The sequence below is a fragment of the Nilaparvata lugens genome, chromosome 1, assembly GCF_014356525.2.
Source record: "Nilaparvata lugens isolate BPH chromosome 1, ASM1435652v1, whole genome shotgun sequence".
In the NCBI taxonomy this organism is placed as follows: Eukaryota; Metazoa; Arthropoda; class Insecta; order Hemiptera; family Delphacidae; genus Nilaparvata; species Nilaparvata lugens.
This window is the reverse complement of record NC_052504.1, coordinates 95,585,809-95,611,952: the sequence shown is the minus strand read 5'-3', so window position 1 is coordinate 95,611,952 and position 26,144 is coordinate 95,585,809. Positions and strand designations below refer to the sequence as shown.

The 26,144-nt window shown below is 36.9% G+C and overlaps 2 protein-coding genes across 2 annotated transcripts; both read left to right on the top strand.

Moving 5' to 3' along the window:
• The first annotated feature begins 2,288 nt into the window (after window positions 1-2,288).
• Window positions 2,289-13,207, top strand: LOC111058644. The gene is made up of 6 exons (XM_039419658.1): window positions 2,289-2,697; window positions 5,515-5,703; window positions 7,350-7,663; window positions 9,072-9,285; window positions 11,878-12,033; window positions 13,071-13,207. The coding sequence occupies exons 1-6, from the start codon at window positions 2,551-2,553 to the stop codon at window positions 13,143-13,145; spliced, it is 1,095 nt and encodes a 364-aa protein (XP_039275592.1). The 5' UTR covers window positions 2,289-2,550; the 3' UTR covers window positions 13,146-13,207.
• On the top strand, window positions 13,141-26,144 carry LOC111061331 (zinc finger protein 239). Its single transcript, XM_039419521.1, has 7 exons — window positions 13,141-13,336; window positions 17,506-17,834; window positions 19,854-20,072; window positions 20,747-20,794; window positions 22,424-22,491; window positions 22,598-22,641; window positions 25,739-26,144. Exons 1-7 carry the CDS (start codon window positions 13,201-13,203, stop codon window positions 25,894-25,896), a joined length of 1,002 nt encoding a protein of 333 aa, XP_039275455.1. The 5' UTR covers window positions 13,141-13,200; the 3' UTR covers window positions 25,897-26,144.

The following is a 26,144-nucleotide window of genomic DNA, read 5'->3' as shown; positions in this document are numbered from 1 at the left end:
GAAAAGAGATAAATTCCAGAATGTTCTTAGAAAATGATAAAAATTATCAAAAATGCAATTTGTTCTTATCGGTAAACCGAGTAAAGACACGCAGGCTGCGTGATTGAAGGATGATTGATGCTCCTGCTTGAAGACCTGCAGAAACTAGACATCAAAGAGTAAATGTCGATATTAGTATCGATCAATATATGTAGGACTATCCACAAAGTAGAAGAAATTAACTTTCTTCTCTGTGCCTGTTGTTATGTTTTAGGAAAAAATCCTAGATAAACAGAGCTTTCAGTCCTATCTTAACGTGACGTGTCGTCCTGGAATGTGAGTGTGAGCGCTGTTATCAGGTCTGACTGCAACTGTCTACAACGTTGATGGAAATAGTTATTTGTGCAACTAGTGCGCAAAGTGTCAGTTTGCTGCACCGAAAGAAACGTTTACGCCCGAGCCGTAGGCGAGGGCGGAATGGTTTCTTGAGTGCAGCAGAGGAACTTTGCGCACGTATTTCACATTAAGTTTTTCCTACAGTTACCATTGAATATGAAAAGTGGGTAATTATGGCTAAAATTGACTGAAATCCATCAAATGTTTTTCTGTGTAATTTTATTATTGATAAAAACCTTAATCCTAAAATCCTAAAGTCCTCGTTGTCCTTGGTTATAATATATAATGAATAATAATTAGCGCGTTGTGCTTCGTTGCACCTCTGCTCACTATAGCAGCCCAGTCACTGTTACCAACTTCATTTTGATTTTGCTGCACTGTTGCTCCATATAACCTACTAAGTACTTTGCGTTGCCATGTTGCAAATCTGGAGTGCAGAAAAATTTTTCCCGCATTAGAGCGGAAAAGTGATTCTTTGCGTTCTGTAATCAATGCAGCAATGGCCACTTTTCAACGTAACTGTAGGAAAAATACATTTTCAAGATGTTCGATGTTTTTGAACGAGTAGTATTATAGTCAACTGTCTACTAACGTTGATGGAAAAATACATTTTCAAGATGTTCGATGTTTTTGAACGAGTAGTATTATAGTCAACTGTCTACTAACGTTGATGGGAAGATAAATTTTCAAGATGTTCGATGTTTTTGAACGCGTAGTATTATAGTCCACTAGACAGCTGATTTATGATGAATAATTCTACAGTCTGATTTTTACTCTAATATTGGCGTATGAAGGAGGCTCCTTTCCTTTTATATTATCCTTAAAATGCAAAAATTTCCAAAATCCTTGTATATACGTCGACGCGCAATTAAAAAAGGAACATATCTGTCAAATTTCATGAAAATCGCCGTAAATGCGCAACATTTAAACATTAAGAGAAATGCCAAACCGTCGACTTGAATCTTAGACCTCACTTCGCTCTGTCAATTATTCTTGTGATACTTGAAGTTAAAGTTTGACTATTGAATTCGTTGAATCGTGTAATTGTAAACGTATTAACTATGGGAATTTCAAATTTATACAAAACTGCTACAACAAAAATTCAGCTAGAAAACATGACCAGGAAAAAAGTTGTGCGCATGTTCGCTATAAGGACTTCAATCCAGGTAAAATAGAAAATAAATCCTCTTGTTTAAACTAACCGCAAAATTTGGGTCTAATTAGAGAGTTAGGGAAATGCACTAAACCAACATTTTATTTGGCAACTTTTTGAATAACAATCAAATATAGATATACAGTATAAAATATGCTACTATAATAGTTTTCATATTTCTTTTAGGGCTAATCATTTTTTTCAACGAATTAATCTGTACACTCTTTGAATGGATTTGCTACATTTTTGCATACTTCTTATTCAATTCAAAAGGGCTAGGTACTTCAAAATTTATTCAATATCATTTAAGTTTCATCCTATATTTATGTACCGTAATTTAAATCAATCTATATATTTTTATAATAGATAAAAATTGTAAATCAATTAAATACAAGTAGCTCTGAACAGGATAGTAAACGTTTCTATGAAAAGTTTATTTTTATAAAAATTTGTAATATTATTCTCATTAGTCGTAATAAAAATGCATAATGCATATCAATTCATAACTTTATGTTTGATATACCCATTACTATTATTATGATCACATTCATACTTCTGAAACTTCAAAGTCTGGTCAACTTTAATGACAAAAAATCAACCAAGCATTTAAATCTGTATAGAGTCAAAGTAAAGAGTATCCATTGCTTATTCACTTGCAAGCATTGTTGGCAAACCTGCTTCTTGATAGTGGTGGAATGAACAAGTTTGCGTACGACGAGATGGTCTTTGGCCTGACCTGGCTTTCGTTTGATAAAATGAGATGCCTGCCTTAACCATCTCCTCATGCCCTTTGCGAGCTCTGTCATTTTCATTTATATTAACCAAGCTAAAAATACGGAGACCGATATCGGTAGGAAAATGTTTTTAGTTATTGTGAGTGAATAATACAACAAAACACAGCGGTTTCATACAAAATATTAACCTACAAAGTTTGTTGTAACAAGGTGTTTTACAAGAATTAATTTGAGAAAGTTCACCAGCTAAATATAATATTGTAAAAGTATTCTGTTGTAGGGGAAATAATGGCGTCAGTGAATATTTCCGAATTTCATGATCTATGTAGAATATGTGGAAACAAAACCAGTGTTCTTATGGGATTACATATATTTGAAAGAGAAGGCGAACTGAGACAGATTCATAAGAAAATCATGGAATGTCTTCCTATCAAGGTAAGTAATTGTTTTCAAAAAAATATTTTTTCATTTTCTGTAAAGCCTAGAGCTAATTCCATTATCTCTCCTTCTACATCCATAACCAATTAATTGGATAGATGGCGTAAAAAAGTAAGATGGCAAGATGACAGGTCAAACTATATTGTCCCTGTGTGCATCAAAATACTCATTGACTAGGTTGAATGAGCTTCTCTTCAGCCAGGTCTCAACTATGTTTTTAAAAGCAATATACTGCAGCTTCTTTACACTATAACAGGCCGGTCATTGTACAGGCGCAGTGCAAATATTGGGAAGGAGTCCTTTCTCTAGTTGGTTCTGCAGCGCGGTATGTCAATGCCCAGAACAGATTAAATAAGTAATATTTACTTCCTTTATGATGCCCAGTCTCCTCCTTGTAGCATGCCCATGATGATCAGCCTTCAGCACATGACTGCCCTCGGTGTCATGCAGCAAACTAGTCAGTATGTACTGGTTGAAAACCGTAAGGATGTCCATTTCAATAAAGATAGGCATACAGTGCTCACGATGCCCTGCTGAAGTGATCACTCGAGGTGCTTTCTTCTGGAGCCCACACTTCTGCAGCCCGCCGCATTCCCTACAGCAAGAGTTCATACAGCAAGGGAATGGAAAAGGAAAAAGTAGGCCTACACTATCAACAGATATTTTCTGCTGAAAAGGCCTCTGAGTCTACGCAGCAATTAGATTACCCGTGCCAGCCTGGTACAAACTCCATCAATGTGGCATGTCCATGTCAATTTGGAGTCAATGACAAATCCCAGAATTTGTTCCACTGATTTATAAGCAGAGTCAGACAGGCTACGAAGTCCACAGGCTAGTTGATGGGTCTACCCCTCATTCAAGCAGAGTCTATTTCTCTGGAACCACTGTTTGGCATTATCAAAAACTCGCTGAGCCCGCAAACCAGCCTGTCCAACTGTCCGCCCTCTAGAGTATAACGTGGTGTCATCCGCAAACATCAGTGCCGGTCCAAGGTGCCCAGATCATGACCAGGAAGAGTAGTGGTCCATCACCCATCACCGATCCCTGTGGCACGCCATAATCAACTTGCATAGGTTGTGCGCGAGGGAGATGTCACATTTATACCTTATACTTATATATACGTATATACTTATACTTTTATTATACCATGGATACTTCTTTCGATTATAAGGTATGGCATTTTTTTGGGGCTCCTCCACTGGCGCATTAAACATTTTTAAAATCCAAAAAAAGAGTGATTAGGAATCTAACTCACTCTGGGAGGAGAGACTCTTGCAGGCCCATATTTCGCAGATTCAACCTTTTAACCCTTCCGGCTTTATATATGGTTGATATTGTAATGTAACCTACATGAAAAGAAATAGTGAGATAATTGCTGACAACCATCCCATTCACAGGTTTCCTCAGCGTAACAACAATCTTTATTTGCCCAAGCACAGACTTACCGCCTATGAGAAGGGAGCCTTATATTCAGGCATAAAAATATATAACTCTTTGAAAAACAATTTGAAAACGTAGACTAATTTGAAAGTATTCAAATATAAAATAAGTGATATAGGTACTATTAAAGAGTTATCCCTATAGTGTTGTAGAGGGAATGAGGTCCTTGTCTGGTAGTTTAGACGTATAGGTTTTTTAGAAAATTAATATATTGGAAAATGTATTAAATAAAACTAATCTTGTTTGTAAAAATATATGTAATTGACAGGTGGCATGTTGTGTGAGTTTTAATGAAGTTCACATATACACAACTAAGCGCCATGAATAAATACATCAATAATAATAATAATTATATTGATAATAGAAGTTCGCTAGTTAAATATACAATTGATATAAGCTATAAAATCATAATTCATGTCATTAAATGCACTAGTAGTTGGAGGAAATCAATTTGTAATTAGGTCTAACAAAAATTCTTATGCCGCATCCACACACTTGCCAAGTGCCTTCTAATGTCGACGAGCTCAACAGTGTGGATAGCTGCTTTGCCAGCGCTTGCCTTCGCTTCGATTTTTGTCGAGACAAGGCGAGCGAAGGCGAGTGGCCAGCCGAGCATCGACAAATGATTACATTAAAGTATGGATGGCCTTACCAACTTGACCAACGACTTGGCAAGAGTGTGGACTAGGCATTACAACAAACTTCAGAGTTATTATTTTTTATTCGTTTTTATATTAATTACTGGCTGTCTTCGGTATGTGTGATCAGTTAATGTAGATTCACTTTGAATTAAATGTTAGTAGGCAATTTTTGAATGGAAAGCACTGATGCTATTATAGGCTATTTATAAAGGAATGATAACCGTTTGAAGTGAATAACGCTGTATATTGGAATGGGAACACCACAGATACGACCTTTATAGTTTAGGTATCCACTGACCAGTTATTTGGCACTAAAATTTATTGAATGTTGAGCTATTTCAGTTATCTAAATATATTTTGATAAATATTATTTCATTTTATTTTTTTCAACTGTACAGTCGACGTTCTAATGTAGTTTTTTCACTTTCTGTGTAGTTGAGAATTTGATATTGTGGTAATTATTTATATTAAATAAAAATATTAAGAAATTGTCAAAAACGACAGATTTATTGATCGTTAGAAAGACCGGTTTCGGTTGTTACACCATTGTCAATCTCTGATAAACTGGTAAACAATCTCTAATAATGGTGTTACAACCGAAACCGGTCTTTCTAACTATCAATAAATCTGTCGTATTTGACAATTTCTTAGTATTTTTATTTAATTTAATGTAGTTGTTGGAGTCACAGTTTTTATAATTTAGTTCGTTCACAATTGAATTTCTCTTTTTCAGGTATTGAATAACGATATATTACCGAAAATGGTATGCGAAGAATGTGTCTATAAGCTTGACCTTCTCTACGATTTTCGAGCAAATAGTCTCAAAACTGATACCGTTTTAAATGGGTTATTGAAGGAAATACCGTCAAATCAGAACTTGGACAAAGATCTCAAATCGACCGTTGAGATTTCCCAGTTGAATGTAAGTTGATTATCATCCTATAATAAGGTCCACGTTATAATGACAGTATTTGACTTACAAGGGTGTTCTCATCCTTGTTTATCATTCGAGAAAACAGATAGCGTTATCCTTTCTAGCTACCTTGTCAGATCGGTTTTTAACAATGTAGAAATATTATTCATTAACAAAATATCTAATCTCAATTATGAGGACTATTGATTAGGAATTAATCATTGAAAAAATATTTTCTTGTATAAAATATAATTGATTATTTCAAACAAGAATGATCAGTTGATTCCGGTATAATCTATCTTCTATAGAAGGCAGTGACATTACAGAGAATCGACAAGGCTGTCCTCCTGTCTTTCTCCACTGCCATTATAACTTGGACCTCACTATACTAATAATACGATAATACCTGTAGCTGTAGGACCTCGTTAGACAAATTGTTATTAGATTGTTATCTTTCATGACATAATATGTGATGATAACTCTGTTGAAGCTAAGACAATTAAGTTAAGCTCTCAACCAAAAATATTAAGTTAAACATTTACTTTGAAGCAAAGTATCTTAACTTATAAAAATAACTCAAACAAATAAATGAACTCCAACAAAGTTGAAAATATTGGATCAAATACTTTTTCAAAGAAAATTGATCAAATTCTCTGAAATAATTGATTTCCTATAAGTGCCGGTTGCATAAAAGTCTTTTAAATTTTATTCGTGATTGAATCCCTTGAGAACTAAACAGAGAAGCTCTCTTATCGAAAAAGTCTCCACTGATTGGTTCTCGTGGCATTTAATCATGCTTAAATTTTACAGGCTCTTGTGCAATAATTTCTGTACAATTTTGGGGTACAGTTTCTTATCAGGTGTACATATTATCGATATTGGAAATATTGAATCCAGCACCATCTATATAGGATGATAAATTAACTTTGTTGTAGTTCACACACTGTGTTACTTGTAAATATTTGAAAAAAACACTTACTTTTGTTGGAGTATTGAGGAAAGCATTTCACTCCTGAAGAGGAGCTTCATCAGCCTGACACCAGGGGCGCTTGCTTTTATGGGTTGGACTGTGTGGCAAAAATGTGGGAAAATATTACATTTGATTTGAAGGTTTTTTGATCATTTATTAACTTGTAAATCAAATATTTACAAGTAACACAGTGTCTGAACTACAAAAAACTTATTATATAGTGTTTCGTCATGGAAAGCAACATCAAGATAAATTAACATTGTATTTCGAATAATATCAATACATTGTCATTTGAAAGAAAAAACTTTACCTCCCCAACCTACTCTTCTACCGTTGAAACATTATTAAACAGAACATTTTAGGTTCTGAAAAACAGATTTGTGATTTCATATTTTATTGTACTATTGATAATTTTAATATCGATAATACTTGAACCAGATACGGAACTGTTCCCCAATTTTTAGTCCAAAGTATATATAAACAAGAAATTAAAAATGTATAGTTATTTACTTCTACTTCTCCTTATCCTTATTCTTCGTTTTTCTTTTAGAAAATGTTGATTTATAGTAGTTTATTAAATAAACTCTTTCCTTTCTCAAAAGAAATTGTGTAATATGAATAATTACCACAATATCAACTTCTCAACTACACAAAAAGTATAGTAGTTTATGTTATGTTGTTGCAGTTGTCCAATACTATCGATAAGACGTCGACGTCTGATACAAAATTGGGCATAGTGGCTAACCCCCAACCGCAACCGCCAGCCACTACTCGGCTAATTATCAGCAACGTCACTACTGTGTCGAGCAATTTCAAAAAGGAGCCCGACATCCTGATCAAAGTGGAGGAGATGGCCGCTGGCGGCAGCTGCATTGATTCGGCAAGTCGGGCTAACAATGCAAACTCGGAGGAGGCCAACTGCTCTGAGTTGGACGACTCTGTTAGCTGCTGTGACGAATCTGAGGACGAGTTTACAGCTGCTACGTCACAAACGCCTACGTCAGTACTAAATCACTTATCATTAATCAATTAACTAAATTATACAGAATTACACAATCATTAATAAATTAATTCAATTATACAGAATTGATGAACTTTCAGAAAAGTACCACAGGCTCTAATAATGAACAATTTGAGCTACAAGTTTCGGTTGTTACACCATTGTCAATGTCTGTTTCAGAGATGCACTGGTGATCGACATGAAATAATGAACCACATGTTTACAGATGGAAATAAATTGGAAGTTTCATTTGTTCAAATGCTGATTAATGAATAATTATTATTAAACGAAATTCCAATGAAATGCTGTAAATCACCCTGAAGATTTCTGCTACTGCAAATATTGACAACAGGGTAAACAGCTAGATGGAAATTCACTTTATGTGTAGTTGAGAAGCTGATATTGTGGTAATTATTCATATTAAATGAAAAAGACTAAGGAATTGTCAAAAAACTACAGATTTATTTGACAATTTCTTAGTCTTTTTAATTTAAGATGGAAATTCGATGAGCGCTACTATACAAAAAAAATAATTTTTATTACCTTGTTGTCAATATTTGCAGTAGCAGAAGTCTTCGGGGTGATTTACAGCATTTCATTGGAATTTCGTTTAATAATAATTAACCACTGGTTTATTAACACGCGAGTAGTCGCGCCCGCGGCAAATTGCCGCACAATTGTAACTTTTGTATGTAGCTTTGGGAATTTTCGTTTTCCAAGGTTGGCAGCTCATGTAATCCTCGCTGTGACTGTCCTCTAGACAATCTTGAACAGTTTGAGTCCTTGAACAGTTTGAGGATGACAGAATGAACGTTGACTAATTTCAGTGTATAGGTATTATCTTCCTATTCTATATTCCATCTTCTGATTTAAACTTTCATTATCTTTTTATTCTAACTAGATGTCGAAAAATGAGTCAAGTATATTCATTCCATTCATGAGTAGATTATTTTATCCCATAAAATGATAAATTCTAACAATTAATTTGCAGTATGTATTTTTGGAATCTCCTCCATGTATTATGTTAAAACATTATGTTATGATAAAACACGTTGAGAAAGATTTGAAATTGATAAATATTGAAAGAGCATTGTCAAAACCAACTGTTTATAGTCTAGGGAGCCATAAGAGTGAGTGTGAGCAAAATGCTCACGCGCAGAGATACATGTTTTGGTTGTTAACACCATTGTCAATGTCTGTTTCAGAGATGCACTGGTGTTCGACATGAAATAATGAATCACTGGTTTATTAAAACAGTCTGAGATACAAGTTTTGGTTGTTACACCATTATCAATGTCTGTTTCAGAGATGCACTGGTGTTCGACATGAAATAATGAATCACTGGTTTATTAAAACAGTCTGAGATACAAGTTTTGGTTGTTACACCATGATCAATGTCTGTTTCAGAGATGCACTGGTGATCGACATGAAGCAGACGCCGGAGAAAATCACCTCGACGCCGTCGTTTGCCCAGAGCGACGAGTTTCTAGTGCAGGACCAGCAGACGTCCGTCCAAAGCGACGAGTTCCTAGTGCCAGACCAGCAGACGTCCGCCTGGTTCTTCTGCAACATCTGCGGCAAAACGTACAGCAGCAAGGAGGAGTTCAACGTCCACTACGAGGTACCTAGATAAAATTTGCTTCAGCAAGTATCAGTTCCACTTGAAGTAATCACTAGTAGTTCTGTGAACAGTAGACCTCGCGCTCAGTAAGTTACATTGACCTGTTGTTATGTTTTCTCAAAAACTAATAAATAAGTTATCAATTTAAAATGTCTAGAAAAAATCCTAAATAAACATAGAGCTTTCTGCCCTATCGTACTGTGACGTGTCGTCCTGGAATGTGAGTGTGAGCGCTGTTATCAGATCTGGCTGCCGTCGATACGCCAATCCAATCAGCCCATCAGAGAACATTCTGTGTTGTCGTGTTGACGAAAAATCGGTGTGTTGAAATTAACAAAATAAACTACCATAATGATGATTTCCTAGAAATTTCATTTCTCAATTTTCATGATTTTAGAAATCAATTTCTTTTCAATAATATTTGTTGCAATTTTAATCATTCGATTAATAATAAAAATGTAAAGAAAATGTTTCCTATCAATAACTCCAAACTAGAATCATGGCCTCAGCTTATGGAAAGACAAAGTTGATGGAAAGATACATTTTCAAGATGTTCGATGCTTTTGAACAGGTAGTATTATAGTCCACTAGACAGCTGATTTATGATGAATAACTCTATAGTCTGATTTTTACGGTAATATTGGTGTTCGAAGGAAACTCCTTTTCCTTTTGTATTATCCTTAAAATGCAAAATTTTAAAAAAACCTTATGTATACGTCGACGCGAAATTCAAAAAGGAACATACCTGTCAAATTTCATGAAAATCTATTGCTGTGTTTTGCTGTGAATGTGCAACATATGAACATTTAAACATAAAGAGAAATGCAAAACCGTCGACTTGAATCTTAGACCTCAGTTCACTCGGTCAATTAAAGTTGGCTTTCGTCAATCTATGATACATCCATCTGATCAGTCATTTGAATATTTTCTATTCTCAGAGTTGAGCTGGATTCTCACAGTTACTAGTGTACTAGTTTTTAATAGCTTTTATTCAAAACTTGACTGTAGTGTCTTCGAAAATAGTTCAAAAACGAATCATTTTCAACTGTAATTTGAATAATGTAACAAATGTTTTAATGTAACGAGTTGAAACCGAGATATTGGGCCATATGAATAAAGTTGAGCATTTGCTTATACTTCTAAAATATTGAGCATATGCTTCATTTTCTATGAATAAACGTGAGCAAAACCTTTTGCTCATGCTCATCAAAAAAAAGTTTGAGCATTTGCTCAAAAGTAAAGCGTATTCTCAAAATTTTATGAATAAACTAGAGCATTTGCTCAACTTTTGAATGCTTCAAAAAAGGTGAGTCTAGTCCAGAGCAGCTTTTCACACCTTTTGCTCATAGTAAAATGGCTCAATTCGTGAGAGGAAGAGGAAACTATACCAGATACGATCACAATCAATAGTTGAAAACTATAAAACTCTTTCTAGATTCAACCATGATATATATCACCATTATTCCGACAAAAGATACCTATCGCATGGAGTTACTGTCATGTTACTTCTATTTTTCCTGCCATCACAGAATAGGAATTTAAGAAGACGAGAGTGTAGACGATTATAAAAAGGCTATAGAGATAATAAGATTAGTATAGAGATGACATTTTTTTACGCTATTATTTCAAAATTCAGAACACAACTAACCTAAAATTCAATTCATGGATAGAGAACAGAGCAGACGACCAAACACAAGCGGTGTTTACACTTGCATATTTAGTGCTTACGTGAGTAGCACATTCTAAGGCTAGGCGCACACCAGTCAGTCAAGACAAAACATGATCAGACACGTTCAGTCAAGACAAAACATGATCAGACACGTTCAGTCACACAATACTCAATACTCATCATATTCATATGATTTGTAATTGTATCAATGAATAAATGAATAATAGTTGCTTATGAAGACATGTCTGATTGCAATGACTAATCAGTGTGAGTTGCGTCATAAGCAACAATGTGAAGTATTGTGACTAAACGTGTCTGATCATGTCTTGTCTTGACTAACTGGTGTGCGCCTAGCCTAACCTTTCACTATAAAAGCAAAGTAAGACGAATCAGCTGATGAAAAATCTTTAAAATACGTGAGCATTTGCTCCAGAGTTCGGGAGCATAAGGTAAGAGTATAAAGTAAAGCTTATTCACAATCATAAAAATGAGCAAATGCTTAGGCCCGCCGCAAAGTAGACCCACGCTAATCCACGAAAAGCAACCCACGCCTTGGGATGTTTTGTAAACCATTGCTAGGCTTCTCCAGACATCTGTTTAATACATGCAATGAATAATGCACTTGTCAGCTGATTGATGATGAATAATTCTACAGCAATCGTTCACAAAACATCCCACGGCGTGGGTTGCTTTTCGTGGATTAGCGTGGGTCTACTTTGCGGCGGGCCTTATGCTTCTACCTAATGCTCATGAGCTAAACCTTATGCTCCGTGCTCATGCTCATGACCATTTGCTCAGTTTTTATTCATATGGCCCATTAATTTGATTTCATTTTTATTTTATTTGAGTGCTTACTAAATATTTGTTACGTGATCTATTTATGTATTATAGTGACGAACTAAATTGAATTGAATTGATTGCAGGTGCATTGGAACAAGTGTCACGATTGTGGCGCGATATTCACAGATGAAGAGGCATTGTTGGCGCATCGCAAACAGGTGCACATTGCACCACCAACCCAAACCACCACCACCACAACCTTGGATAATAATGGTGTCGGTGCTGGTGCTGGTGCTAAGGTATGTTGGAACACATCTATAGCGAGATTCACCTTGTAAAATCAGCATCTGGTTTGCTATCCTTGTAGGTTGTTAGCAGGGGCCTATTTCACAAAGGTACAAGTATTGTCACCAACCATGGTTACGAACAAGTACTTGTAGTTACAAGTTTACAAGTACTCACGTTTCACGAAAATTTATGATCTACAAGTTTACAATTTTACAAGTCTACAAGTACTTCAATAGTAAACATAACCTATCTTCATGATGATTTCCTTTTTTCATCCTTTATAAAGGTTACTTGTACTTTTCAATAATTACTTTGAAAATATTTGAAATCAATATAATGTTTTTTGTACAGTCTACTTCATTTATTGCTGAATTTGTAACCTACACAGTATATGTACTCTGTATATAAATAGTATATGTACTATATATAATGTATACTATATATACTATAGTACACATAACCTATGAGGTAACACATTAATAACTATTTTGGAAATTTATTAAATTCAATTTCCTGATGCATATATTTCCAAAATAATGAATTTTAGAGGAATATAGGGCATTTTTGATTATTAAAAATATTTAAAATTATTTTAATGATCACTTGTAAATCCTTTACATAGCTTTCCACTTCGGTAGAAATTTCATAGTTACGAACAAGTAATTTCGACAAAAATTGTTGGCTACAATGAAAATCTTTGTGAAACACTTGTTCGTAACAAGCAAATCACTTGTAAACTTGTAGAAATTCATTGTAACTACAAGTTTACAATTCTGCTTTCGTGAAACGCTAATAATCAGCTGTTCTCCAAAACCATGGTTGGCAACAAGTACTTGTAACCTACTTGTACCTTTGTGAAACGGGCCCCAGGTAGCTAAATCCGTTTCCAACTTCGTAGCTTCGGTACGTGGTTGCCATGGCGACGTTTAAGAATATGTGTATTTTTTTCTTGATACCAGAAAATCACTCCGGTGTGAACTCTATCTTACAGTGAATATTTGATAATTGATAACCACGTGATAAATTAATGAATTGCATTTTTGTACAGGTTGAGGGTAATGAGGAGAAGGCTGAGGAGGAGGGGAGTAAGAAGCCAGCGGCGGGAGGAGGAGGGGGGATCTAAGCAGTGTCCAGTTTGCGGCAAATCGTACCGCACCAACTACAAGCTGAACGAACACATGCGGCGTCACACGGGTGAGAAGCCGTTCAAGTGTGGCACGTGTGACAAGGCGTTCCGCTCCAAGATTGGGCTGGCTCAACACGAGGCACAACACACCGGCCAGTACGAGTACACGTGCGACACGTGTGGCAAAGGTTGGTGTGACACGTGTCTTACTATTTCAGATTAGATGTAGGTTTTCGTTCAAGTGTGGCACTTGCAATAGCTGATAGCTCCGTAACGTTGCCAGATATATTCAATATATTCAAAATATTATTCATTATATATTATTATTATTATTATTATTATTATTATTATTATAATATATATATATATAATATATATATATATATATAATTATTATTATTATTATATATTAATTATATTATTCAATATATATTCAAATATTATTCATTATATATTATTATTATTATATATTAATTATATTATTCAATATATATTCAAAATATTCTATCTCAATTATGGAAATTTATTGAAGAATATAATTATTTTCTTGCCGTTAAAATATAATTGATCATTTTAAGGCTGTGCAAAGGCTAAAAATAAACTTTCTACTGCTTACATTTATCAAAGTTTTTCGATTTGTATATCATCAAGCTATCAAAATAAAAAAAAAATCTCAGGAAAACATTTTTTTCCGATCATTACTTTTTGAGATATGAGCGCCTAAAGTTTAAATTTTGGTGACAGAACATTTCAAATTCGGTAAGAGATGAATTTATGAGATTCAGAGGATAGATTCTTCATGGTATTGTTGATCTAGTAAAATAGAAATTACCTGAAAATAACAATTTTTGAGAAAGTTCTATTTTCGGGTAATTTCTATTTTACTAGATCAACATACCATGAAGAAACTATCCTCTGAATCTCATGGATTTATCTCTTACCGAATTTAAAATGTATATATATATATATATATATTATATATATATATATATATAATATATATATATATATATATATATATATATATATAATATATATATGTAAGCGAGTCTATTTTACAGCTCCAGCCGTTTATCGCATCTCATCTGCCATTATTGCGATTATTCCAGTCTCCCTGGACCAGATTTCTATTCCTCATACACGTATACACCTGTTTGTTCCACAGTTCGGGCGGTCTACCTCTCCTTCTTTTTCCAGGTGGATCCCAATTCAGTATCCTCTTGGGCCACCTCTCATCTCTCATCCTCTGTGCATGTCCCAACCATACAAGGCGCTTCTTTTCAATCTGCTCTACTGTTGTGTCCAGTTTCCCTATTCTGTTCCTTATCTCCGTATTCCTCACTCGATCCATCCTTGAAACACAACAACTCCGGCGCAAGAAATCCATTTCCACAGCATTTATCCTTTGAGTGTCTCGTTTTGTTAATTCCCATGTTTCAGAGCCATAGAGCAATATACTCTGTACAATTGAATGATACATTTTTATTTTTGTGGGATTTGTAATATTTTTGGACCAAAGTATGGAATTTAATGTTTGTGTTGCCTGCCTAGCCTGTCCAATTCTACTTGTGATCTCTCTCTTGGAATTGCTCTCTGATGATATTACACTGCCCAGGTATTTATATTCAACACATTGCATCACCTTATGATCTCCAACTTGTAGATCCTTAGCTGTACCTCCTGAGTATTTAAAATGTTCTGTCCCCAAAATTTAAACTTTAGGCGCTCATATCTCAAAAAGGAATGATCGGAAAAAAATGTTTTCCTGAGAAAACTTTTTCATTTTGATTGCTTGATGATATACAAATCGAAAACTTTGAAAAATATCAGCAGTAGAAAGTTTATTTTTAGCCTTTGCACACCCTTAAACAAGAATGAACAGTCGATATTGCATCATATACGACGGTCATTCAATAAGTAACGAGACAAATTACTAATTTTCAAAAACTGTTAAATTGATCCATATGAAACTTTCAGGACATGAAGGTGGCAACCTTGCGATGACATCTGATCAGTTGTTTCACCATATTTCGTGAACATAAAAGCAAATTGACTCAGTTAACAAAGGCGAGTCCGCTAGAGAATTGCACCGTGGAAGAACAACAGATTTGACTGTCGTTTTGACTCTGGCTCATAGTGGTGGATCCATGTTTCATCACACGTTACAATTGTTTTGAAAGACCATTCTCCTTCAGTCGCATACCGATTTTTCAAATGTTTACTGATTTGAAGCCGGGTTTCTTGTGAGCGTCCGTGAGTTGTCTAGGCACCCATCTTGCACAAGTTTTGTTGTACTGCAGCTTGTTGTGAATAATTTTATGGACAGTTCCATCACTCGCGTTTAATTTTTTACTTATAAATTCAACAGTGATATGCCTATAGTCCTGAATTAACGAATCGATTCGAGAGAGGAAGTCCCAACTCTGACTGGTCGTCCAATGCGTTGATTGTCACAAACGTTTGTACGGTCACTTTGAAACTGTTCTACCCATTTGTAAACGTTTGAACGATTCAACAAATGGTCTCCATACACTTTTAACATTGTTTTGTGGATTTCACTACCTTTCTCACCTTCTGCGACTAAAAATCTGATTACAGCACGTTGTTCTTCCACGGTGCAATTCTCTAGCGGACTCGCCATTGTTAACTAAGTCAATTTGCGATTATGTTCACGAAATATGGTGGAACAACTATTTTGCTTGGTACGGGATCTTTGCCCTTGAAAGCCATTACTCTTGTATTCCCAGTGGAGACTGATAATTTGTACTTGCTGCATAATTCATTCCTAATCAATTCTAAGATAGAGAGACTCATTGTAAAAAATTGTTATGCAAAAGGAGAGTACATTTCATTTTCATTTTCAATTCATTCATTTTGAAAAGAGCTCACTGTAGGTCATCCTCATTCTCTTTTAACACTATAACTTGCTTCTCATCATATTTATAATTATTAGTGTACAAGACTAAGTAAAAAATATAATTTTATTATTATTGCCCTTGAGACTCTTTCTCTGTATTTTTTTATTATCTTTCTCTATAGTGAGGTCCACGTTATAATGTCAGTGGAGAAAGATAGGCGAACAACTGTACCGATCCTCTGTTTTGTCAATGCCTTCTATAGACGGTAGCTGATGTAGGTTTATTGGTGTAATGTTAACTTTTCATTCTCGTTTAAAATAATCAATTACATTTATTAAGCAAGATATAATATTTTTCAATCATTTCATAATTAAGATTAAATATTTTGTTAATGAATTATTAATTCTACATTGTTAAAAGACGATCTGGCAACAGAATAGAGCGAAAAAGAGATAGCGCTATCCGCTTTGTTGACAAGGATAGCAACACCATTTCTAATCAAACACTAAAGACAGCTCAAAATCAAAGTCTCTCCAAGATTGTCAATCACTACATCTCTGGAATAATAACACCTCATTTTCCCACCCTAATAACACAAATTACACCACGATTTCATACCAGGGTACAGTATCGTGGACACTAATCGTGTTTCGGATGGACACGTAAATCGTCGGTCCCGGCTGCCTAAAAAGCAGTCGTTAGGTCATGTCAGAGGCCCTGAAATTGATCAGCTGCGACCTGAAAACTCTGACATCAGACCTGAGCCAGCCAGGTCACTCGATATTATTATTATTATTATTATTATTATTATTATTATATTATTATTATTATTATCAAACACTGCCTTTTTAACGTGGACCTCACTATACAGGGTGTTTGAAAAAGAACTCCCTAGTTTTAATATGTCATAGAATCTGTAAAAAGTGATAAAAACTATTCTAGTTTGTGGTATTTGATTCAGCAACTGTCTAAGTTTTGTCCCCCTGCAGTTAGCAGACCTGCTTGACCTTGAGAAGGCGCCAGGGAACAGTTCCCTCAGTTGAGTTCGGGCTTTCCGTGAAGGTGGATAGGGAGAGCTGGCCCAATTGCTTGCCACCACGAAGCCCGGACTTGACCCCTCTCGACTTTTTCTTTTGGGGACACATGAAAAATGTTGTGTACAGTGGAAAAATCCGAGACATGAACCATTTACGGGAAAGAATCGTCACGGCGGTTGGAACAGTTACACCTGATATGTTGGTGAATACATGGCGAGAACTTGAATATCGTCTCGACATGTGCAGTGCAACAAATGGATACTATGTTGAAGTGTACAAACAAAACTTGAACTTTCTCTCTTTCATTTTATGTACTTCTTGATAGTGTTTTTCATCAATTTAGACATTAAATTTATATTTAAAACTATGGAGCTCTTTTTCAAACACTTTTTATTAAGAACTCATCAATGAAAATAATGTGATTAGAAATAGAATGTGGTTGACGGTTGACGTTGCTTGCAGGTTTCCAATGCAAGTCGTACCTGTCGGTCCACCAGCGCGTGCACAGTGACTCGAAGCCCTACACGTGTGAGACATGTGACCGGCAGTTCAAGACCAAGCAAAGCCTGCTCGACCACGAGAACAGGCACTTGGGCGTAAAGCCCTACCTGTGCGAGACGTGCGGCCGCGGCTTCATCACCAAAGGCTTGTGCAAGTCGCACCAGCGTGTGCACGCGGGCACCGACAACCGCCAGTTTCCCTGCCCTGTCTGCCACAAGCTGTTTGTCAGCAAGTCCTATCTCACCACGCATGCGCGGATTCACACCGGTGAAAAGCCATTCATCTGCGAGGTAAGTGTTGCTTCTATAGTGAGGTCCAAGTTATAATGACATGTTATACTTGTGAATGGAAAAACTGCGTGAGTTCTACTGTTCACAGAACTACTAGTTAGTTGTTTTTACCAAGTTTACTGTTGAATCAACACATATAAATAAACATACGGTAGCCAACAATATACTGTGGAGGTAGTTCTGTGAACCGTAGACCTCACGCAGTATTCTCATCCACAAGTACCTGATTGAAACTATAGACCTTATGGAAATACAGCAATAGACTGGCTTTTCCACACATTTTTGTGTAATCACTTGTCAGCTGATTTATGATGAATATTTCTATAGTCTGATTTTTACTCTAATATTGGCCTTTGAAGGAGGCTCCTTCTTCCTTTTTTATTATCCTTGAAATGCAAAATTTCCAAAAACCTTGTATATACGTCGACGCAAAATTAAAAAAGGAAATACCTGTCAAATTTCATGAAAATCTATTACCGCGTTTCGCCGTAAATGCGTAACATGTAAACATTTAAACATTAAGAGAAATGCCAAACCGTCGACTTGAATCTTAGACCTCACTTCGCTCGGTCAATAATATGAAATAGTAATTAAATTCCCTTCTAACTGGATCAGCTGACTAATATTATTTTTGTGAAATCCAATAACTACAGTGAGGTCCACGTTATAATGGCAGTATTTGATCAACATTGGTGTTGCTAAATCTCTTAGAATTCTATCATCGAGTTTGGCCGTAAATGCGTTGCATACAGAGGGTTTCAGAGAAACGGGAAATTTTGAAAGTTGAATAATTTCAAGTAAAACAAATCTTTAAATAAAGTTTTTCATATCATTCAATAGTAAAAATAATGCCATTTTAGAATAAATAATACCGTAAAATTTATTTTTTGAAAATGACATCTTGTAGGTGTATTCATTTTCACGCAAACATTCCTGTAGTCTCTTCATCACATTGTCCATGGTTTGACGTAACATTACAACTGGAATTTGAAATCGCTTCTTGAATCTTTGCTTTCAATTCTTCAGTTGTTGCAGAATTAAAAGCCAAGATTCAAGAAGCGATTTCAAATTCCAGTTATAATGTTACGTCAAACCATGGACAATGTGATGAAGAGACTACAGGAATGTTTGCGTAGGAAAGGAACACACCTGCAAGATGTCATCTTCAAAATATATATGTGACGGTACCTATTATTTATTATAAAATGGCATTATTTTTACTATTGAATGATATGAAAAACTATGTTTAAAGATTTGTTTTCCTTGAAATTATTCAACTTTCAAAATTTCCCGTTTCTTTGAAACACTCTGTATGTAACGCATTTACGGTCAATCTCCTTGATAGAATAGTTGTTTATTTACAACTCGTTGTTGTACATACATACAGACAGACGAAAGAAAATCCGAGTTAAAACATAGACCTCACAGCGTTCGGTCAATCAGTTCACGGACGTTTATATTAGTAGGCTATATATATATATAGCACATAACAGAAGACACTTTAAAGTTTGTAATATAAATTAAAACAGGAGACACAAGATATAGATTGAAAACACTTAAAAACTTACATTAGAAAATTTACCCCATTTCTAATGTAAGTTTTTAAGTATGTTCAATCTATTTATATCGTGTCTCCTGTTTTAATTTATATAAATTAAAATTTATTGATATATATATATCAATTCAACAGATGGTATTTTTTCAAGTAAGTACTTGTATTATTACAGTTACTGTATAAACAGTAATATAGTTCATATTATAGTATATTTATATATCGTTTATATAGTAACTGTAATTAGCTTGTATTTTCCCATGCAATAGGCCTCTGATAAACTACCACTTCAAATTTGGCTGTACATTGCTTCATTCATTTCGATTAGGACTAGATTAGGCATATAGACATTCGATTACATTCGATTAAGACTAGAACTTATAAGCCCTTCGTTAGTGTAGATTTGAAAAGATGAGTTTTAATTTTAGCACAAAGGAAAGAACAAAGTTTTTTTTCTGTGGTTGTAGGTTTGTGGTAAGGGCTTTCTGACACGGGTGGACCTGCGCATCCATGCGACGGTTCACACGGGCGAGAAGAGCTTTGTGTGTGAGGTGTGTGGCAAGGCGTTTGCGCGTCGCGACGCCCTAAGGTGCCATCGGCGCAGTCACACTGGTGAGCGACCCTATCACTGTGACGTCTGCGGCCAGAGCTTCACACAGTTCTCGCCCATGGCCATACACAGGTATGCAAAACCACCTTTCCTACTCCACCACCACCCTCCTCATCACACTTAACCTTCTGCTCCTTAGCATCTCCCTCCTTTTCAACCTTTTCTCCTCCTCCTCCTCCTCCCCTCCTCCTCCTCCTCCTCCTCTTCCAACTCCTCCTCAATCTCTTCCTCTTCAACCACCTCCTCCTTCTCCTTCTGCTCCTCCTCCTCCTCCTCCTCCTCAATCTTCTCTTCAACCACCTCCTTCCCCTTCTCCTGCTCCTCTTTCTCCTCCTCTTCCTCCTCCTCCTCCTCCTCCTCTTCCACCTCCTCCTCAATCTTCTCTTCAACCACCTCCTCCTTCTTCTCCTGCTCCTCTTTCTCCTCCTCATCCTCTTCCACCTCCTCCTCATCTTCTCTTCAACCACCTCCTTCTTCTCCTCCTCCTTTTCCTTCTTGTTCTCCTGCTCCTTTTTCTCCTCCTCCTTCTCCTGCTCCTCTTCCTCCTCCTCCTCCTCTTCAATCTTCTCTTCAACCACCTCCTTCTCCTTCTCCTCGTCCTCCTCCTCTTCCACCTCCTCCTCAATCTTCTCTTGAACCACCTCCTCGTTCTTCTTCTCCTGCCCCTCTTTCTGCTCCTCCTCGTCCTCCTCCTCCTCTTCCACCTCCTCCTCAATCTTCTCTTCAACCACCTCCTCCTTCTCCTCCTCCTGCTCCTCTTTCTCCTCCTCCTCCTCCTCCTCCTCCTTCTCCTCCTCCTCCTCCTATTCCTCCTCCTCCTCCTCCTCTCCTCCTCCTCCTCCTCCTCCTCCTCCTCCCTCCTCCTCCCCCTCCTCCTCCCCTCCTCCTCCCCCTCTTTCTTCTCTTCCTCCCCAACTTCGTCTCTCGCAACCAAACCCTCAGCCTTCTCTTCCTCCTCGGACGAAGCAATATGATCGATTATTGTGTTGAATTGTAGTATTGAAGCCTAGTTTCCATTCTGGCAATTTGCAATATCACAACAACACGGCAAGCTATGCTAGCTCGTTGAGTGATTTTTACAGTTTTTCGCCGATTTTTACAATTTTTGGCCCATTTTGGCACAACTGCAAGAAAGTGGGTGCAATGACATCGTAGAAGCTATTTATATCAAAGCTCTAGTGACTTTTAGCACTATAAAAAACTTATAAAAAGTAACTAAAAATCCCATATTTTTGGGTATATTTCAAGAATGATTTGATTTGATTTTTGGGACGAGTCGATGTTTAATCATTGAAACAATAATAGAATCATAGATATGGTTGAACGTGGCAACATTGTACAATGTGTTAGGACCAAGCCACATGAAGCGTTTTTTCAAACGTTTTTGCACTGGTGGTGGATGAGTCAGCAGGGCAGGAACCAGGAAGCTCTACGATTGGCTAATTATCAGCTGATTCCCGAACGCCAACTCAATCATCTGATAATCAACCAATCGGCGACCTCCATGCCCTTTCAACTCGTCCGCCGCCAGTGCAAAAACGCCTGAAAAACGCTTCATCTGGCTTGGCCCTTGGTGCAAGTTGCAGTAACAAGCTGATAAGCTAAATATTGGCTGTAAGTTTTCAAGTCAGAGCTGGTTCCTATGTTGAAAGCTTTCCGGGTTTTTGTGTAGTCTGGAAATTATTTCCATGAAGTAGAGCTGTCTTATGTCCATCACACCAAACTCATTGTAGAGCTGTTCTGACGGATAACGAGGTGGCCTCTGCTTGATGATCTTCATTATTAGTTTTTGCACTTTCAAGAGGGGGTCAAGGTGTACGTAGTTTGTTCCCCCCCCCATCCTACAATCCCATAGGTAAGCAGTCACTGTAATTATTAATACCTTTTTTTATGTTATTTTAGACAAATCAAATCAAAAATCATTTATTTGCCAATTATAAAGATAACAATAATCAAGTTTGACATCAAGCATTGAATTGGTAAATGATTTTTAAAATATTTGTCATGGCTTCCTTGAATTCGTCTTTTTGAGCTTTTCATTTGCTTATGATTTTGTTACTTTGTCTTATCGTTTGTAAGTATTGAGATGTGACCTGGTTTCCATAGTTTTATATATTCTAGTGGTTTGAATTAGCTCTTTTTTTCTATTGACATGTTTGCTGTACCTAGTTGTTCAAACTCTATTTTGTAAGTTAAAATATTTATTTTATCAATCTGTATTATTTTATGGCAAATAAATGAATTTGAATTTGATTTTAAATTTGTATTGTGGCAGATGAAAATTATAATTTGTAAATAAATATATTTACAATTTGTAGGCGACTTCACACGGGCGAGCGGCCATACGCTTGCGACATTTGCGACGCGACATTTGTCTCGCGCTCCACCATGCTGTCGCACCGCAAGAAGCATGCCACCAAGTGACAGTCGCAGTCGCCGCCAACCGCCACTCAGTCGCCACCAACCGCCACTCAGTCGCCGCCAACCGCCACTCAGTCGCTGTCGCAAATAGTAGCAGGTGAGTGTTCACACACGGCGGTTGTAACCCTGCTGTAAGATTCACGTTTAAAGTCAACGATGGCTTGCTATCCTAGACTAAGGGTCGCCGCCAACCGCCACTCAGTCGCTGACGCAAATAGTAGCAGGTGAGTGTTCACACACGGCGGTTGTAACCCTGCTCTGAGATTTACGTTCTAAAGTCAACGATGGCTTGTTATCCTAGACAAAGAGTCGCCGCCAACCGCCACTCAGTCGCCGCTAACCGCCACTCAGTCGCTGTCGCAAATAGTAGCAGGTGAGTGTTCACACACGGCGGTTGTAACCCTGCTGTAAGATTCACGTTCTAAAGTCAACGATGGCTTGCTATCCTAGACAAAGGGTCGCCTCCAACCGCCACTCAGTCGCCGCCAACCGCCACTCAGTCGCCGCCAACCGCCACTCAGTCGCTGTCGCAAATAGTAGCAGGTGAGTGTTCACACTCGGCGGTTGTAACCCTGCTCTGGGATTCATGTTCTAAAGTCAACGATGGCTTGCTATCCTAGACAAAGGGTCGCCGCCAACCGCCACTCAGTCGCCGCTAACCGCCACTCAGTCGCTGACCCAAATAGTAGCAGGTGAGTGTTCACACACGGCGGTTGTAACCCTGCTGTAAGATTCACGTTCTAAAGTCAACGATGGCTTGCTATCCTAGACAAAGAGTCGCCGCCAACCTGGCTCCCCGACAACTACGCTCCTCGCAATTTTGACTACAGGCGTCAGCCGATCCCCTGGCAAAATATACCATTGCCATCAACTAGTCTCCCCGACAGCTGATCCCCTACTGGAACCAAGGTGTTTGGTTGTCGTGGTTGTCGGCGACGACGACAACGAAGCTCCTCACACGCTCACGCTTGAGTGCTGGAGTTTTCGCGAGTAGACTATATTTCATGCACTTATTCAAAGGTTTTTGGAAATCAATGTAGAATTATTCGTACAATCCACATTACATGGAAAAATAAAAATATAAGAATATAGAGAAATAGAAAGAAAAATAAAAATCTTAGTACCCTTTTTGAAATATTTAATCACAACATGTTTCGGACATTGATGCCATTTTCAAATGATATGGAGTAAATAAATAAATACTGCTAGAAGATTCTTATTTTGATCATATGTTAGTGTATTCATATGATTTTATAAACTAAAACTATAAATAATTGTGGATTGTGCATGATTCTATCAAAAATGGGGTTATTACACCAACATATGATCAAAATAAGAATCTTCTAGCAGTATTTATTTATTTACTCCATATCACTTGAAAATGGCATCAATGTCCGAAACATGTTGTGATTAAATATTTCAAAAAGGGTACTAAGATTTTTATTTTTCTTTCTATTTCTATAAAAGTAGCCCTATACAGAAAAGAGATAAAGAATATAGAGTCTCATTCTTTATTTTTTTTCAAGTCTCAATCATTGTTTTTGGTCGAATAAATTATTATTATTTTCTAAATTTTTGAATGCCATAAGTTGAGGACTAAACAGTCGATCAGTTTTGCCATGTCTTACTTTAGATAATCTATAATAGACTATTCTATCCATAGTAGGCTATGATAGAAGGCTATGGTTTTGCTTGATGATAATATGGGTTGTTTTTCCAACCTCAGCTAATATAATAATAATAACATCGTGTGACCTGGCTGGCTCAGGTCTGGTGTCAGAGTTTTCAGGTCGCAACTGATCAATTTCAGGGCCTCTCCAACCTCAGCTGTTTAGATATTGTAAGGGAATACACTCGTATTTCGTAAACAGAAGTTTATTGAATTCTGTTCAGCTTTAGGGTTATTTTTCCAACCTCAGCTGTTTACAACAAAGCTCCCCGTCAGCCAAGCTCCTCTCCTAGGAGCTCGGTTGACGCCGTCGACCAATCCCCTCGAAAGTGGTTTTAAAAGGAGCTCAGCTGACGGGGAGCGTTCCCTAAAGCAGATAGCTCTATCCTTTTTCAACTCGAAAAAGTGAGGTTTGTATTTGTAAATTGAAGTTCGTTTGAAAAATAGTTGTATTACCGATATTATACAATTGTTAACCTATCATGATTATCTCATGTCTGTCATTCATTACAGTTTGATATTCTGGGGTGGCTATGACACACACCTTGGGGTAATTTCCAGGAAGCAGAAAGAGCTCTGAGAATAATATTCAACTTCAGTGCCCGAACATCCTGTAGGCCTTATTTTGTGAGAGAGAGTATATTAACTTTGCGAGCCATGTACTTTCTGGAGATCATCACGTACGTTAGTAAAAATTGGAGGGAATTCTCATCCGTTTTACTTGATCATTCCTACAATACGAGGAGTGGTGGCTCGATCCTCGGTTACCCGGCACATAGACTAACCCTTCTGGAGAAAGGCCCACACTATTGCGCAATAAAAATTATAAATAGACTCCCCCATAATTTTAAAGATTTTTCCAACTTTTCAAAGATGACCGGAAGGATAAGGAAAGTTCTGTTAAAAAGAGCGCCATACACAGTGGATGAATGAGTGGATGTCTTGAGGGAAGAAAATTACCTGTCATAGAATTATTACAAAATAGAAATTTCCTTTTAATCAACTGAAATTAATTGATTTCTTTCAGGGGGTGCTCCTGAAGGCAGTGTTTTTCTTTGACGTCTCCTCCTTGCACTATTGTATTTTCTGTGTTTATTATTGATTGTGACGGTTCAATGTTGTGAAGCTTGTCTTTTATATGCAACTACTTGAATAAATGAAATTTGATTGAGTGAAGATTACAAAAAATAACTCGATAATCACAATTTCTAAAGAGTTAAACGGCTACTGGCAACTATAGTGAGATTCACAATATATAATCAGTGGAAATGATAGGAACGCAATGTTGCCACTTTTCAGTTTCCATCGCCTTTTATAATAGCTGTGATTCAATCCATACCATTAAATCTGATTGATATTGTAAATCAATATGAATACAAACAATATCAATTGTTGATTGATATCAATCGTTTGATTCTTGTTAATAATGATCAATAATATCTCAGATATGTTCTATTCGCCAAATAATTTTATAGATGGAAATTATATTGCAGTTATTCATTGAGGGAATGATGAGCTGTTCAGGTCTGTACAAATCGCCCCCATACCGCTTTTCTGTGTTTTATGTGATCTGAGGTTGGAAACCAATATCCTCGTTAATTTTGTTTGTATGTTCAATTGATTCGGCATTAAATTTGATTTGAAATTCACAGGTGCCGAACAATCAGCAGCAGACGTCTGCAGTAGCAAGCCGTTCCTGACAGCGTATGTGTCGCAGCCGACCACGACGTCGCAGACGATAACGACATCGCAGCAGACAACGACATCACAGCAGACAATGACATCTTTCCACTGCGAAATGCCCGGTTAAAATGGTTGAGTATTGCAGCAGTCGGTGACGTACTCTACTTAACTACATCTTGTGTCCACCTATTATTATATCGAATTTCTATATATTCCAAGTGCCGTTTTTCAATAGTGTCAACAGTCTGATGGAGTTCAATGTGGTGGAATAGTATATTTCGCACCTAGGGCCGAAAATTAGACTTTTCCGGCTCGAAATCGGTTTACAAGTCCGAGGCCGTAGGCCGAGGACTAGAAAAGATTGAGAGCTGGAAA